The sequence below is a fragment of the Neofelis nebulosa genome, chromosome 9 (genome assembly GCF_028018385.1).
Source record: "Neofelis nebulosa isolate mNeoNeb1 chromosome 9, mNeoNeb1.pri, whole genome shotgun sequence".
Classification (NCBI taxonomy): Eukaryota; Metazoa; Chordata; class Mammalia; order Carnivora; family Felidae; genus Neofelis; species Neofelis nebulosa.
In genome coordinates, this window is record NC_080790.1 from 19,082,125 (window position 1) to 19,099,513 (window position 17,389).

The 17,389-nt window shown below is 40.8% G+C and overlaps 1 protein-coding gene across 2 annotated transcripts in view; it reads right to left on the minus strand.

Moving 5' to 3' along the window:
• Nucleotides 1–15,795, minus strand: part of ATAD2B (ATPase family AAA domain containing 2B) — a 168,016-nt gene extending 152,221 nt beyond the window's left edge. For both annotated transcript variants that reach the window (XM_058682648.1, XM_058682647.1), the window contains exon 1: nt 15,435–15,795. In XM_058682648.1, coding sequence (XP_058538631.1) covers nt 15,435–15,650 — 216 coding nt within the window. In that variant the 5' untranslated portion in view covers nt 15,651–15,795. The remainder of the gene's footprint in view (nt 1–15,434) is intronic.
• Between the last annotated feature and the right edge of the window lie 1,594 nt (nt 15,796–17,389).

The window sequence follows — 17,389 nt, forward strand, 5'->3', positions numbered from 1 at the left end:
GGACAATGGTAAAAAAAAGATTAAGACCCATTTGAACTCAATACAAAATCTACTGGGTTGACAGTCACAAGGATAATATATGGCATAGTGAGGAACATGATTCAAAGATGAGAAAACTTCCAAGTGAAGTATAATAGTAAGTGCCAAATGCTACAAAAAATAAAAGTACAATGAAAAGATAAAGTTATTCCCACCTAAGTGGGAATTCTAACCCCAAGAAGAGTTAAATTTTTCCAGTTAGCAAAAATCATGTTCTCCTGGAGTCTGAGGCTCTTTAGTCGTGCTCATCAGCTACTACAAATACTTACCACTATTCTACCACAAATCTTATAAAAGTAGGCAAAAGAATTTGAGAATAATAAAGCAGAGAACTTATGCTGCTCTACTTTTTAGGGAAGACTTCCTGCCCAAATCAGAATTTGTCAGAAATCTAGAACCTGGGATTTTAATGTAAAGACAAAAAGAATATATCCAAGTATAGCATTAAAAAAAAAAAAAAAAAAATGATGGAGCGCCTGGGTATTCAGTGGGTTAAACATCCAACTTCATTCAGCTCAGGTCATGATCTCACAGTTCATGGGTTCAAGCCCCACATCGGGCTCTGTGCTGACGGCTCAGAGCCTGAGCCTGCTTCAGATTCTGAGTCTTCATCTCTCTCCGTTCCTCCTCTGCTTGCACTCTTTCTCTCTCTCTCAAAATTAAACATTTAAAAAGAAAATTTAACAAAATAAAAAAAATGAGACAGTCAAGGAAGTGAATTAGCAGACCATGAGATTAATTCGAGTCTTGATGATGGCCTCGTGTAGAATTGTGAAAGCAGAAAATAAATTGATTCCAGAAACTAGAGTAACTGAGAAATTAGTGACACCAGTATTCAAATAAACACAATGTAACTGCAGGTTAGTAAAAAGTGGTTATTTTTTTTCAGTGAGTGTGGGGGGGAGCCGGGAGACAGATGTTAAAGGAAGAAGCATAATGCTGAACTCTAATTTCAAAAGTTAAGTTTAGAATTCTAGCCAGAAATCTAGGGAGAGGTGTATCAGGCTGTGGGAAATGCAGCTCTGAGACAGAGTGAGGTGAGGACTAGAGGATAGATATGAAATGGCAATAAAAGGATCATAGATAATATACAGAATGAAAAACAGAGGGCAGAAGTAAAACTCTTTAAAAAATGCCTATATTCGGGGCGCCTGGGTGGCTCAGTCGGTTGAACGTCTGACTTCGGCTCAGGTCATGATCTCACGGTTCGTGGGTTCAAGCCCTGCATCAGGCTCTGTGCTGACCGCTTGCTTAGAGCCTGGAGCCTGCTTCAGATTCTGTGTCTCCTTCTCTCTCTGCCCCTCCCGGTCATGCTTTGTCTCACTCTGTTTCTTAAAAATAAATAAATGTAAACTGTTAAAAAAAAAAAATGCCTATATTCAAGCAATGAGCAGACAGGATCTTGTACAAACTAGTGAAAAATATAGTCTTTTACTAAAACAGCTTGGGAGTGGGGGGGGCGGGGGGACGGGGGGTAGGGCAAACTTGGGTGGCTAAGTCAGTTGAGCATCTGACTCCTGATTTCAGCTCAGGTCATGATCCCAGGGTCGTGGGATCAAGCCCCACATCCAGCTCCATTCTGAATGTGATGCCTGCTTGGGACTCTCCCTCTCTCTCTCCCTCTCCCTCTCTCTCTCTCTCTCTCTCTCTCTCTGCCCCTCTCCTCTGCTCAGGCTTTCTGTCTCTCTCTAAAAAAAATAATAATAATAAAATAGAAATAAAAACACTGGGGAGTGGAAGTTTGTTCCGAAACAACTCAATGAGAGAAAAGCTGATAAAAAATGTGGGTTGGTAATTAGAAGGTCACTATAGGGGTACCTGGGTGGCTCAGTTGGTTAAGTGATTCTTGATTTCAGCTCAAGACATCATGATCTAATGGTCTATGAGATGGAGCCTCACTTCCAGCTCTGCACTGACAATGCAGAACCTGCTTGGGATTCTCTCTTCCTCTCTGTTACCAAACACACATGTGCTCTCTCTCTCAAAATAAATAAACATGAAAAAAAAAAGTTACTATAACTTCTAACAGGGCAACTTCTGTGAAATGCAGGGCGGAAATCGCTAGGTGAAGAACTGGGTACTTGGTGAGAAAGTACAGGGGATAACTACGAGCAACTCTCATAAGAAGTGCCACTGTGAAGAAAGAAGAGACAATAGTCTAAAGAGGTTACAAAGTCAAAGAAGTCAGGGAAGAATTTTATTTTATTTAAATGCCCCCTTTATTTTTTTTCTCAAGTACATTCTACTCCCAACATGGGGCTCGAACCCATGACCCCAAGATCAAGAGTCACATGTTCTACCAACTAAGCCAGCCGGGTACCCCAAGAATTTTCTTTTGCTTTTCTTTTTTTAAAGTTTATTTATGTATTTTTGAGAGAGAGAGAGAAAGCATGAGTGAGGCAGGGACAGAGAGAGAGGGAAAGAGAGAATCCCAAGCAGGCTTCACACAGTCAGTGCAGAGCCTGATGTGGGGCTCAAACCCAGAAACCGTATGTTCTGAGATTATGACCTGGGCTGAAGTCAGATGTTTAACCAACTGAGCCTCCTAGGCACCCTAAGAATTTTTTTTTTTTTTTTAACGTTTATTTATTTTTGAGACAGAGAGAGACAGAGCATGAACGGGGGAGGGTCAGAGAGAGAGGGAGACACAGAATCTGAAACAGGCTCCAGGCTCTGAGCCATCAGCCCAGAGCCCGACGCAGGGCTCGAACTCACAGACTGTGAGATCGTGACCTGAGCCGAAGTCGGACGCTTAACCGACTGAGCCACCCAGGCGCCCCAAGAATTTTATTTTTTAAACAGATAAGATGACCTGGGTGGCTCAGTCAGGTAAGCATCCAACTCTTGATCTCAGCTCAGGTCTTGATCTCAAGGTTCTTCAAGCCCCCACTTCCCCCACCCCCGCCACAACCTCCCCGCATTGGACTCCGAGCTGGGCATGAAGCCTACTTTAAAAGAAAGAAAAAAAAAAGGATAAGATGACCTGGTTTCTTGTAAATAGAAGGACACATAGAAGAGAATAAAATAAAATTTTAAAGAGTAAGATGACTGATGAGAAAAAGATCCTCAAAGAGACAAAACATAAACAAAATAAGAACATTATCGCCCAGGTTAGATCAAAAAGTATATGAGTACAATCAATCTTTTCCAGTTTTCTTTGTAAGACAGTCTTTTTCCCTACCTTTTTAAAAAATAAGTACTCCTGCTTTCATGAGAAAGCTTAGAAGTGCGGTCAATTTCTTTTTCTTTCAGCAGTTACCATGACTGCAGAAAACAAAACTCACACTGCTATTTATTTGCTTAGGGCCAATATTATTCTACAAAGTCCTCAAACTTCAGGCACACAAAAGGTCCTACATTTTCCTCAAACATCCCAAAAGCAATGGCTTACTAGTTTAACATTTCTAAGCAAGAATGAATATGTGAAAGAATAGACAAACAAAATATATAGAAGTGAGCTGAGGAACTGTAAAAAGACAAAAACAATCTATTGTAAGTTTTAATGCATTTTTCTTCCTGGAAGATAATTTTCAATCTGAAAATAATACATACTTTAAACGAGAGACATGGGTACAGAAAAATGCCACAAAATTTAAATACTGGACAGGACCAGTCTTATATTGCAGCACTACCACTGAATTAAAAACTACCATTTACCTCTTAAGATTATTTAGAAGAACCAGTGAGGTAGTAGAAGTAACAAATATTAAACCTACAGCCTGACAGTGGATACAATCTGAAGTAAGGATACTTGCTTGGCTTTCTAGGATTAATATAATTCCATAAGCTTATTAAATTCCCTTTAGCGATTCATTCTTTTTCACAAACAAAATTTATATTGTGTTAGATACTAAAGATACTTGATGATGAGATAATCTCTGCCCTTCAAGAAAGTTAAAGTAGGGGCACCTAGGTGGCTCAGTAGGTTAAGTGTCTGACTTCGGCTCAGGTCATGATCTCACAGTTTGTGAGTTCAAGCCCCATTTGGGGCTCTGTGCTGACAGCTCAGAGCCTGAAGCGTGCTTTGGATTCTGTGTCTCCCTCTCTTTCTGCCCCTCCCCTGCTCACGCTGTCTCTCTCTGCCTCAAAAATAAGCAAACACACAAAAAATTTAAAAAAAGAAAAGAAAGTTAAAGCCTAACTCCTCAAATTACCCAGTGAGAAGTATATAAGAAGAGTGCTGAGAGCATTGGGGAGTGGTGTGCATATTGATTTTAGCCTGTTTAGAGGACAATATGGAAAAACCTATAAAAATTTAAAATACATACACCTTTAACCAAGTAATTCCACTTCATAAAAAAAAATTTTCTGCTACATCTTTTATAATATTAAAAACATAGAGGGACACATGGGTGGCTCAGTCCGTTGAGCCTGAGACCCCAGCTCAGGTCAAGATCTCACGGTTTGTGAGTATGATCCCCACATCCAGCTCTCTGCTGTCAGTGCAGAGCCTGCTTTAGACCCTCTGTCTCCCTCTCTCTCTCTCTCTCTCTCTCTCTCTCTCTCTCTCTGCCACTCTCTCCACTCTCCACTTCTCCACTTTCTCTCTCTCTCAAAAATAAACAAACATTTTAAAAAATTTAAAAAAACAAAAAAAATGGAGATAATTTGTGTACTAATAGGGAACAGCTACAGAAGTGATGGTATAATAACACAACAAAATAGAAAATTATCAAGAAGAACTAATATGCAAGAATATACACAATACATAGTTTACTATCATAAATAGCATATAGATTATAATTCCATATATGTAAAATATACACACATAAGTTACCCATAAATACATATGCAATGGTCTGGAAAGATGTACACAAACTTTAACAGTGGTTATTCCTAGGAAAAACAAACTGTAGGAATTAGGGAACAGGGGAAGGTCTTTTATTTTTTTTCCTGTGTACTTCCATATTGTTTGAAATATTTATTTTATAATTTTTTATTTCATATTTTTTAAAGTATTTTTTTTTATTTTTTTTTAATGTTTATTTTTGAGACAGAGAGAGACAGAGCATGAATGGGGAAGGGGCAGAGAGAGAGGGGGACGCAGAATCGGAAGCAGGCTCCAGGCTCTGAGCCATCAGCCCAGAGCCTGATGCGGGGCTCGAACTCACGAACCGTGAGATCGTGACCTGAGCCGAAGTCAGACGCTCAACCGACTGAGCCACCCAAGCGCCCCTTCATATATTTTAATACAAATAAAATATTTTGCCAAAGATCCAAGGTCATGCGTCTTGTGTACCCTTTATGTTCAGTTGTCTATCTGGTACACAGTGTTACCCAATTAAAGATATCAAAGAATTTTTTAAAATTTCCTGGGGTGCCTGCCTGGTTCAGTCAGAAATGCATGCGACTCTTGAGCTCAGGGTCATGAGTTCAAGCCCCAAGTTGGATGCATAGATTACAAAAAAAAAAAAAAATACCCATTTTCAGTTGAAATTCTGCTTCTGAATAATTAACTGCATGCCCTTAAGCAACTATCACTTCCCCTCAATTCTTCCATCTAATAAATTTGGAGGCTGAATAAGAATAGTAAAAACTAAAAAATTAAAATTCTAAATTTTAGGGGCGCCTGGGTGACTCAGTCGATTTAGCATCCGACTTCGGCTCAGGTCATGAACTCGCAGATTGTGAGTTCAAGCCCCGCATCAGGCTCTGTGCTGACAGCTCAGAGCCTGGAGCCTGCTCTGGATTCTGTGTCTCCCTCTCTCTCTGTCCTCCTCCCCCACTTGCACTCTGTGTGTGTGTCTCTCTCTCTCAAAAATAAAGATTAAAAAAATAAATTAAAAAAATTCTAAATTTTAAAGTATTTTCAAATTTTTAACATAGAATCCACCCACCAGTTCATGAATTTGTGCCGCCATCTGATCTGTGCACACCTGTTGATGAAGCTTCACCTGTTTCTATACATACATTTAAAACTTCTATAAGGTGTCATTCATTAAAAAGGAAGTATAGCTCTGCAATGGGGTTTGGTTTTTCAAAAGCAGCTTTCCCTTAACTTGCACAATCATGTACACAACCACAACACTCATCCAAAGTGTGAGTATTCAAGTATGCTCTGGTTAAAGGGTGTTAATAAGTTGTAAAGGAAATGAATTTTTATCAAGCAACTTCAAGGCTTTATCCCAACAAATGGGCCACTTTACACACAGGCAACAAGAGTCAGGTGAAAGAAGCACCAAATAACTCAAGTAACCATCAGTTTCTTGTTTAGTCAAGTAACTGTCAGTAAATTTCTCCAGCATACCATCAAAAGTGCTTAAAAATAGTTTAATTATCAATTCAGGAATAAAATTTTTCTAGGTGTCAACATCTGAATATTATGAGTTCCATAAGGAATGAAAAGGGAGAGCAGTAATATTTTTTTAAGTTTATTTATTTATTTTGAGAGAGAGAGTGAGCACATGTGAGGAAGGGAGGAACAGAGTGAGAGGAAGACAGAGAATCCCAAGCAGGTTCCACACTGTCAGCACAGAGCCCCACATGGGGCTCAAACCCACAAACCGTGAGATCATGACCTAAGCTGAAACCAAGAGTCAGACACAACTAACTGAGCCACCCAGATGCCCCAAGAGATTAGTATTATTGGAAGAAACGATCATTTAAATTATCATTAGAAATGATAAATTGGGGGGCTCAGAAGAGCATGAACTCATGATCTTGGGGTCATGAGTTGGAGCCCCACATTGGGTGTAGAGATTACTTAAAAATAAATAAACTAGGGGCGCCTGGGTGGCGCAGTCGGTTGAGCGTCCGACTTCAGCCAGGTCACGATCTCGCAGTCCGTGAGTTCGAGCCCCGCGTCAGGCTCTGGGCTGATGGTTCGGAGCCTGGAGCCTGTTTCCGATTCTGTGTCTCCCTCTCTCTCTGCCCCTCCCCCGTTCATGCTCTGTCTCTCTCTGTCCCAAAAATAAATAAAAAACATTTAAAAAAAAATTAAAAAAAAAAATAATAAATAAATAAATAAACTAATTAAAATACAATAAAATGACATGATAAACTGGCCTCAAACTAAAAAACATGAAAAACCACAAACTAAAAGAGCGAAGATTGCCAAAAAAGGGTAAAGGAAAAACCCAAGCCTAAAATTAGCAAAATGTATGAACAAAGACCTAAAAACAAAAAAAAAACCCTATAAGCTTCAAAAGAGAAAGAATACCTACAAAAGAAAAAGAATCAGACCAACATCAAACTTCAAAAGTAACACTAGATACAAGATGACAATAAAGTCATATTCTTTAAGTATTAGACCTACAATTTTACATCCAGCCAATTTTTTATTTAAATGAAAGAACATAATGAAAACATTTTCAGCCATGTAATGCCTCAGAAAGTTTGTTACAAAAAGTCCCAAACTGAAAATATTCTTGGAGGAAATATTCACAAAAAAGAGAAATAAAGAATAATATGAGACACAAAAAGTAAGATCATCAGGGGCGCCTGAATGGCTCAGTCGGTTAAGTGACCAATTCTTGATCTTAGCTCAGGTCTTGATCTCAGGGTCATGAGTTCAAGCCCCGCACTGACTCCACACTGGGTGCAGAGACTATTTTAAAAATCAGGAAAAAAAAAAGGTAATCATATCGGTACTTGAGAAAAATTTATTGTTACTGGAAAAAAAATTCCAAATTAAAGAAAAAGACAAAGTACTTATATCCATAAAAATATCAGAACTAAAATTCTAGACAGTACAGCATAGGAAGGAAGGTGGAACATTATAAGAGAATGTTAAATAGTATGTGGCTTTAAAGAAAAAAAAACAGAAGTCAACAAACAGAAATTTAGGTCTTATGAGCAATTAAGCACACACACACACACACACACACACACACACAGAATATTTAACTTTAAAATAATCAGAAGAGATGGGGCACCTGTGTGGCTTAGTTGGTTTAATTCTCCTCAGGTCACCATCTTGATTTTGCCTCAGGTCATGATCTCATGGGCTGACAGTGCAGAGACCGCTTGGGATTCCCTTTCTCTTTGCCCCTCCATTCCTCCCACTCTCTCTCTCAAAACTCAGTAACATTTTAGATAGATAGATAGATAGATAGATAGATAGATAGATAGATAGATAGATAGATAAAATCATCAGAAGAGGGACACCTGGATGGTTCAGTCAGTGGAGCATGCAACCCTTGATCTTGAGGTCGTGAGCTCAAGCCCCAAGTTGGTGCAGAGCTTACTTAAAATGTATCTATGGATATATGTAGATATGTATAGATATAGGGGAGGCCTGGGTGGCTCAGTTGGTTAGGCGTCTGACTTTGGCTCAGGTTATGATCCCACAGTTTGTGGGTTCAAGCCCTGCATGGGTTCTGCAATGGCAGTGCAGAGCCTGCTTGGGATTGATACTCTCTCTCTCCCTCCCTCTCCCTTCCTCCCTCTGTGCCCCTACCCCACTTGCATTCTCTCTAAAAAAAACTTTAAAAATTAAATAAATAAATACACACACACACACATACACACACACACACACATATATATATATATATATATATATATATACACACACACACAGGGGTAGCTAGGTGGCACAGTCAGTTGGGCGTTTGACTCTTGGGTTTCGGGTCAGGTCATGGTCTTGCAGCTCATGGGTTGGGCCCTACATCTGGCTCCACATTGCCAGTGAGGAGCCTGCTTAGGATTCTCTGTCTCAAAATAAAAAAACTTTACATATACATACACATATTTGTATACCTATGTATATGCACACAGATACATACATACGTATGTATACACATATGTATACACACGCATACATATATACATCAGGATTTGAACAAAAACTTAGGTAGAATCTTAATATGGAACAAGAGATTTAAGTATCTAAATAATCAATAAATCCACACTATAATGTTTCCCATCTCCTAATGTTTTCCATCATATATATTTTTCTACACCAAATACAAAATATGCATTTTTCTTAAGCAAATAACACTTACCAAAACTGACAGTGTATTAGGTCACAAGAAAAAGCATCTAATTCCATACTAGGTTATGTGAGTAATGTTCCTTGCTCTTGGATTTATTATAAGGTGTCAATTCTCTGTAAATTAATCTTGGAATTCAAATAATTTCCTAATTAAAATTCTAGCTGGATCTTTTGAGGAATTCTAATCTTAACTGGAAATGTTTATGAAAAGAATGAAGATCCTTGAAAATTTAAGTTAACTTTGAAAATAACAAAGAGAAGGAACTTGTCTTTTAGAATATTAAGATATATTCCTAAACTAGTCCTAAAAACAGTATGGTACTGACACCAGAACAGGCCAACAAAAATATGAGAGCAGAACATATACAGGAACTTAGCATACAGCACTATTTTAGCAAGATAGCATATTAGCAATAAAGCAATATAGAATATTAGCAAGTAGCACTATAAACAATAGGTTATAAATCAAAGATCTAAATAGGAAAAATCAAGCACGTGAAAAGAATCATAATATAAACAGTATCCCTCACTACGACACAAAGAAGGTTAAAAGCCACCAATCACTGATACTTTTGGAAAACAAGAAAAGTTAACTTTAGTAGAAAGCAGAAAAACGGGCAAAAAATATTAACAGCATGAGGAGGTTAACCACAGCATATAACAAAAAGACTGCACTGCACAACTCCAGGGGGGTACCCTTCACATAGACTGTAGTGTGAATGGTGCCTTCTTGACTTTTTGCAATATGGCAGCCCTATTAACAGTGAACCAAAGAGGCAAAACTTCTTGCCCATAATGCACTTACATTTTAATGTGGTAGGTGTGTCATAAACATGGATTGATTAAATGCAAAAACAAAGGAGTAAGCAAGCCCCACTACCAAAAGTCAGGTTGAATGATCTCCAAGTTCTTATCTCACAAGATCAGAGAGCATATCATTTTATGGTTATGTGAAGCACCCCTGGCTCAAAGATCCTAATTTGGGTCCTAGAATACAAACACTAATAATGCTAAATGTGTTTCATTCACTAGTATGTATCATCATTTATAGATATGCCATATAATGTCTCTTCAAGAGGTTTTAAAACATGAAACATTTTTTCAAAGGGAAAACATGTACCTCCAAAATAGATTCTCAGAGCATGAAAGAAAATGTATGGGCCGTCTGGGTGGCTCAGTCGTTTGAGCATTCAACTTTGGCTCAGGTCAAGATCTCATGGTTTGCGAGTTCAAGACCGACGGTGGGCTCCGTGCTGACAGCGTAGAGCCTGCTTGGGATTCTCTCTCTCTCCCTCTCTCTGCCCCTCGCTTGCTCTCATGCCTGCGCACTTTCTCTCTCTCAAAAGTAAGTAAACGTTTTTTTAACAAAAGAAAAAAATGTACACACTGATAAATATTGCCAAGCGGAAGGGAAAGATGGCAGCCCAAGTACACCTCTAATGCAGACCACCACAATGCCCTAGACTTACTCCACAGGGATTTTTTTCTCCAAGTCATCTTTACAATATTGCAAAATGATCTCTGAACAACATGTCTGCTCCTCTTCCTACAACCACTCCCTGAAATCAGGTAGCAAACAATCACTGAAAATCGCTATCCTGTATTTCACATCCCTACAGGCTACTGTTCCCACTTTCAGTCCCAATACAATCCTAGGCACAACTCCAGATAGTCTAGTAAAAATCTGTCTATACACAGTATATAGAGTATTTTCTGACTGTACAATAGCTGCCTTCTTTCCTTTTCAGATATTTGTGGAAACTACTGCTTGCACAGCAACAAAAAGTAGTGATAAATACAGATGTGATAGTAAAATATACAAGCAGAGAAGAACTAAATTTAAATATTAAATCTACTTATTATCACTTACTACCTATTTGGTCTTCTAGTCTAGAGTCTAGAGGAAAATTTTCTTGTTTTTATGTATGGTAAGCAAACATTCAATGTATGATTTTTCCCCTTTGTACATTCATACAACTGTTTATCCAAAAATCCCAAATCCCTTTTACTCAATAACTCACTTTTCACAAAATCCTTCCCTAGCAGGAAGGCATAACAAATATACTCCCAATATAAGACCAAAACCCCAAATATCAACAAATCAACCCAGCTGAAGTCGCTGGTCTGGTCCTTAGTTCTTCTAACAAGTAGTAATCCTATCACCTGTCCAGCTGGTTTCCAGAGGTTAGAGGTTTATCTATAATTAGGTATTTAAGAGACAAGCACTCAAGGATCTATCAAAGAATGGTAACGAAAACTACCTGCCACGGAAAAGAGCTTAAGAAATTAACATCCTTCACTTCTACAGGTGTTGTAAATTTCATCTAGGACCTTAAAAACTGCAAGTTTGGGTACCTAGGTGGCTCACTGGATTGAGCGGTAGTTAGACTTTAGCTCAGGTCATGAGCTCCCGGTTCATGGGTTCCAGCCCCATGTCCGGCTTTGCACTAGCAGCACGAAGCCTGCTCCAGATTCTCTGTCTCCCTCTCTCTCTGCCCCTACCCCACTTGGCTTTCTCTCTCAAAAATAAATAAACATTTAAAAAAAAATTTTTTTAACTGCAAGTTTGAATATCTGGACTACAGAAATGATCAGTAATTGATTTGTTTTAAGTTGCATTTTCAATTGGTTACCACAGATAATCCTATGAACTCCACAGCTACCTTGGTTCAAAGCTGTGAAGGGATATTGTTTACCACATTACTCAAGATACACACACATATGTATACGTATGTGTATTACATTTCCATAATACATATAAGGAAAAACTTGCTCTACTCTGAAGGACTTGTATTTTTCCCTACTTATCTCAGAGTCCTATAAGTTATTACATTTTACTCTCAGACTTCTTTTCTGTGTTTAACCATCAACTTCAGCCACTCTGTTGTAGTATATCGGTAAATGCATGGGTGTTGGAAAAGAATAAGTACAGGGTGATAAAGGAGCATACTACAAAAGGACCCAAGGATTTTTTTTTTAATGAAATTACGATAAAGCAAATTTACCTATAAAGTTACTCAAAATATTTATTTTGACCCTCTCAACTAAGATGTGGACTCAAAGAATACTATAAAACCTTCTCAAAAAGCACAAAAAGCTAGTGATGAAGCCAAAAGCAAACATGCCTAATAGAAAAAAGAGTTGAAATATTGTTCAAAACTGCTTTCCAATTCTGTGAATACAATTATTAGTTCGCTGAGAGGAACTCTTTGATGGAGCAAACAAAGGCTAATTACTGATTATCAGATTAACTGACCTAAAAGAGGTCAAACTTTAAATATACTAAACAAACAAAAGAAGCCAGGAACGAGAGTAATTATAACTCACTACAGAGCAGAAGTCAGCTTGACATTTAAAAAGTGTGGGTTCAAGAAAATCCTTCCAGGGGCGCCTGGGTGGCGCAGTCGGTTAAGCGTCCGACTTCAGCCAGGTCACGATCTCGCGGTCCGTGAGTTCGAGCCCCGCGTCGGGCTCTGGGCTGATAGCTCAGAGCCTGGAGCCTGCTTCCTATTCTGTGTCTCCCTCTCTCTCTGCCCCTCCCCCGTTCATGCTCTGTCTCTCTCTGTCCCAAAAATAAATAAAAAACATTAAAAAAAAAATTTAAAAAAAAAAAAGAAAATCCTTCCAATAACCTACTTGGGAGAAAGGCAAACTATACGCACAGCTCAGGTCCTATGGCTTTTTAAAGCAAGTGAAATATGTAGACACGGCCCATGAAATCTAAAAAAGAGGGACGCCTGGGTGGTTTAGTCAGTTGAGGGTCCAATATTGATTTTGGCTCGGGTCATGATCCTAGGGTTGTAGGATTGAGCCCACATCAAGGCTCTACACTGAGCATGAAACTGCTTGGGATTCTCTCTTCCTCTGCCCCTCTCCCCTGCTTGTGCTCTCTCGAAAGAAAGAAAGAAAGAAAGAAAGAAAGAAAGAAAGAAAGAAAGAAAGAAAGAAAGAAAGAAAGAAAGAAAGAAAGAAAGAAAGAAAGAAAGAAAGAAAGAAAGAAAGAAAAGAACAGAAAGAAAGAAAGAAAGAAAGAGAAGGAAAAAGAAAGAGAAAGAAAGAATCCTGGGGGGCAGAAAGAGGGAAGATCAGCATCAAGCGTAAAGAACACACAAAAGCAGAAAAAGAACCTCCTCAATTATGTATCTTATAAAGAATACATTTCTTCCTACCAAAATAAAAAGAGTTTCCTAAAGCAACAGCATGAACAACCCCATTTTCCATCAAGTCTTCACAGATGCCAGCAAATGTCTAAAACTCCAGACAGAGAGAGAGTACCCTTAAATACACTGGAAAGAGTACTAAATTCTTATAATTCATAAAACCAACTTGAGAGGAAGAGTTTACCAGGCCCAAATCAACCCATTTTAGAAATATACAGCAACGAAAAATACACAAATTTCTTCATAAATATATAGTCCATAAGCTTAACAAATTCAGAATTATAACTTTCCTCTTTCAAAGGACCAATCACAATATAGGATTAGAAAATCCTTTACATTTCTCAGAGAAAGCCATTAGAGCATTCCATCACCTACACAGCCAGAAGACAAGTCTTCTTAAAACTGAAAAACAAACATTTTAAAGTAAATCTTCATTAGCGTATTATTTATGACCTTGTAAAACATTCTAAAAGGATCCCTGAAACAAAGTTTCATCAGCCTCCTTCTAGAAAAAGCTCTAATATCTTTCATTCCTCCAGCAATTTAAAAGCTACCAAATGTTCATTTCTACATTAGACTATTGATTCCTTGCCTTTTAACATCTCCATAACAGCTGCTTGACAAATTACTTCACCTTATTCCTCAGGGGATAAGGACAGCATGCTATGCATGAATTCCAAAATGGGACCACAAACTGATCAGTGACAGATGAGCTAATTGCTTCAGATGAATTAGACACTGCTCTAATAGACTGGGCATTCATACCATTATACTACAATTAAATAGTACACTAAACATTTTATTTGAACTTAGGTATAGAGAACAGACCTTTCTTAAATTTACTTTTATTTTAAAATAAATGTTAGCTTCAAAAAGTCAGTAAGTCTGTACACGTTTGGAATAATCTCTACAAAAAGCCAAGTTTTCAGAAAAATTATTCTACTTTGCACAACTTTAAGATCTAGCTTTCATATTTTAACCTAAGAGATCTGTTAACCCCAAAACAGTCTACTAACAAGACAGTTTTCAAAACATTTTTATTTTAGCAAAATAAAAGCCGAATATATTTTCAAAGATACAATAAATACATTTTGGTAAAATATATCTGTTGTATTTGCCTCGATTCATTCCGATCAGTGTCAGAACAGTATGACACACAGAGAAAAAGCACACACAAACCATAATCTTGTAGACCCCATAGAAAATAAAATATTGCTTCCCTCCCACAAGAATAACAAAATGGTGTGGGTTTAAAGGAGCATTTTAAATGAATAGCAATTCCCAGCCAAATTACTCTTGGTTAAATTACCCTCTTGCTAGACAGAAGCAATACTCTTTTCTGAATTCATAACCAATCTTGTAACACAAACTTATCAATTCCCTTAAAGTGCTAAAACAAGTGCTTAGCTTAGAGTTTTATACTATAATGAAATCTCAAGATCTTTCAACCACTTTTTAAAAAACCTAAATCACCAGCCTTCTTCAAATGTGTTGGCAACAGTGTGACAACGATGGTGTTAATTCACCTTCTAATCAACTATTCCCCTAACAAAAACGCACACATCCAAGAAACCATACAATTTGGAAACAGTGTCTACTATCCAAAACATTCGACATGCCCCTTTTGTGACTTGAAAGCTCTACCAGGTCCCTACTAGAACCTGGGTTAGCTAGCTGGCTGATTCTCCAGCTACAAAATCATGCTCGATCTCTCCTGCCTGGAGAGGCGATAGCGTTGATTTTGTTTTTAAAGTTGGTGTCAGAGCAGCTACAAACTTTTTTCAGCATCCCTGCCTGGCTGCCAACTGGAGCTCTCCGTTCACTTCCTCACCAACTTGAACCACCCCCAAACAGTTTGAGAGTAAGCTGGAGTTAGACACCGGCAGGAGCTGACACACTTACGAGAAGGGTTTGACACCGCAGAAAACTTTCACTTCTCTTCTCCCAGCCCTTCCACCCGGGGACTCCGGCCTTTCGCTCTTGCTCCCCTAGAATTCCCCTCTAAGGCAGGGCAAGGACACGGAAACCAGACTGTTCCAATGTCCCCGAAAAGACCCCCCCCCCCCCCCAGAGCCCTCTCCCCTAGACCCCAGTCCTGTTCTTCACACAAAAGAGCCAGAGCAGCAAAGCTATCGCAGCCCTACCTAGCCGGGTACCATCCTTCACCGCACCCGCAGACCCGGTCCCCAGCCGCCCAAGCGGTCTCCACTGGAGGCTTCCTGCCGTAACCCGGCCAGACAAAGCCCCGGCGGCCGGGCCGGCACTCGGAAGCCTCCGGACTCGGGCCGCCGCGCTCTTACCCGGGCCTCTTCCAGAGCGACGCCGGCACCACCGCTTCCCCCGGCCTTGGCGCCGGGGCAGCTGGCAGCGCGGGTCTTGGAGGAGCGGGTCCGAGAGGAGATGAAATGGCTGCTGCCTCCGGTCGCCCCAGGCTCTGCTCCGGCCCCAGGCCCAGGCCCAGGCCCAGGCGACTTGGACCCGAGAAGACGCAGAGAGCTCTTCCGGGTGTTCACCATGGTCCAGCCAGGAGGACGGGGTCCACACAGCGCCCGCCGCGCCTGGGAGAGCCGAGGAAGGCCGGCCCGCCGGCCGGGCAGTCAGGGCCAGTGAAGCCGGGCCGGGAGAGACGAGCCGACCCGGACTCTGCGGAGAGCAGACGAGGACAGGCGAGAGTAGGGCAGACGAAGGGAAGTAGGCGTGAGAAGGCAGAAAGCGGGAGGCGGGAGCGATACTCCAGGCCGACAGCTCAGACCCTCCACCGGCTTCGCCCTCCTCAGCGGGAGCCGAGCGGAGCCGCCATTTCTGCCCCTTTCTCTCTCGTTCTCGCTCTCGAGCTCCGTGCGTCAGGGATCCAGCGCCGCAGGGCCGACGAGACCGCTTCCGGCCGTGGCCGCTGCGGGGCGCTGCAGGGTCGGCCAGCCCTTCTCCTGTCCGCTCCCCCTCCTCTCCCTCCGCCCCTCCAGCAGGCCCCGCCCAGCGGCGCGGCGTCAGCGCTCGGCGGCGGCGGCGGCGGCGGCGGCGGCGGGGCGGGGGGGAGGGGGCAAGGGACGCTCTGGGCTATGTGAGCTCTATGGTTCATAGGTCTGGCCCCGAGTCTAGGAGGGGGATGGGAATAACCAGAAACGGCGCGGAACGAGCTAGAGCGCTGGAGTTGACCCTGGGACTCTCACGCCCTGCGAGGCCCGAATACCCTAGTATCTCCACCATCGCTCCAGGTGGCTTGGATACAGCCAGGAACGACCGGCAAAGGCGGGGGGATACACGGGGACAGGGGAGGACGAGGGCGCGATGACCTGAGTTGGAATCCCAGAGGTACCCGAGGCAGGACACCGAACTTGAGTCGCACTTTTCGTGCCTGTGAAAATGAGACTATGGTAAATTAGATCTGTGCGGCTTCTGGCACATGGTAAGTTGAAGAAAGAACAAACGCTAGACCGCTGTGTCTTTAAACAAAGCAAGAAAGGGTTGTTTTCTATAACCTTTGCCAGATGTAAGGCGGAGTCACAAAGAATGAATTCTTTCACGTAGGAGTCTCCTTTATCACTGCGGGCCCCCGCCCGCGGAAGAATTAAGAATACAAAAAGCTGAACACAAAATATTAAATTTGTGATTTAACTTTCAAGAATTAAGAGAATATGAAAAGCTCTCCAGTAAAAGAGAAATTATGTTAATTTCACCAAATGCTTGGTACATTAGCGATAGAGAGCGAACTATTCATTGGGTAAAAGGTTCTTCCTGTTTGCTGCACTAAGAAAAATTGAAGGCTCAAGAAACGTCCTGTAAAAATACCCAAGCTGTATCAAAATTAGAGCATTCTAGCCACCCAAGCTACCAATCATTCGACAAAACTGCGTACAGCACTGAGAATGGAGGTCATTTTTCTGTTTGGAAAAATGTATGGATTCCAGGAAAGCAGGCAAAACCCGCTTACATTTAAATGGCAACACATCACCCACCACTTAAACACATCACCACACCACCCACCCGGACTTTTGGGTGTGGAAACCTCATAATGGAAGTAGACCTGGTTCTCCTGAATCAGTTAGCTGTGAATGAGATCACTGAAGAGAATAAACAGTTTTCCTACAGACAGAGGCTGGTTTTCAGATGTATATGAAGCGTCCTGAAGAGGTGTATAACATGCAAATTAGGATATAAAGGGTTTGTGTGCTTTCCTCCTTTGTTTTCTGTGTTTGTTTTTGTAGTCCTAAATTAAGACAGTCAAGTTATTATGACTTGGGTCATTATAACTAAC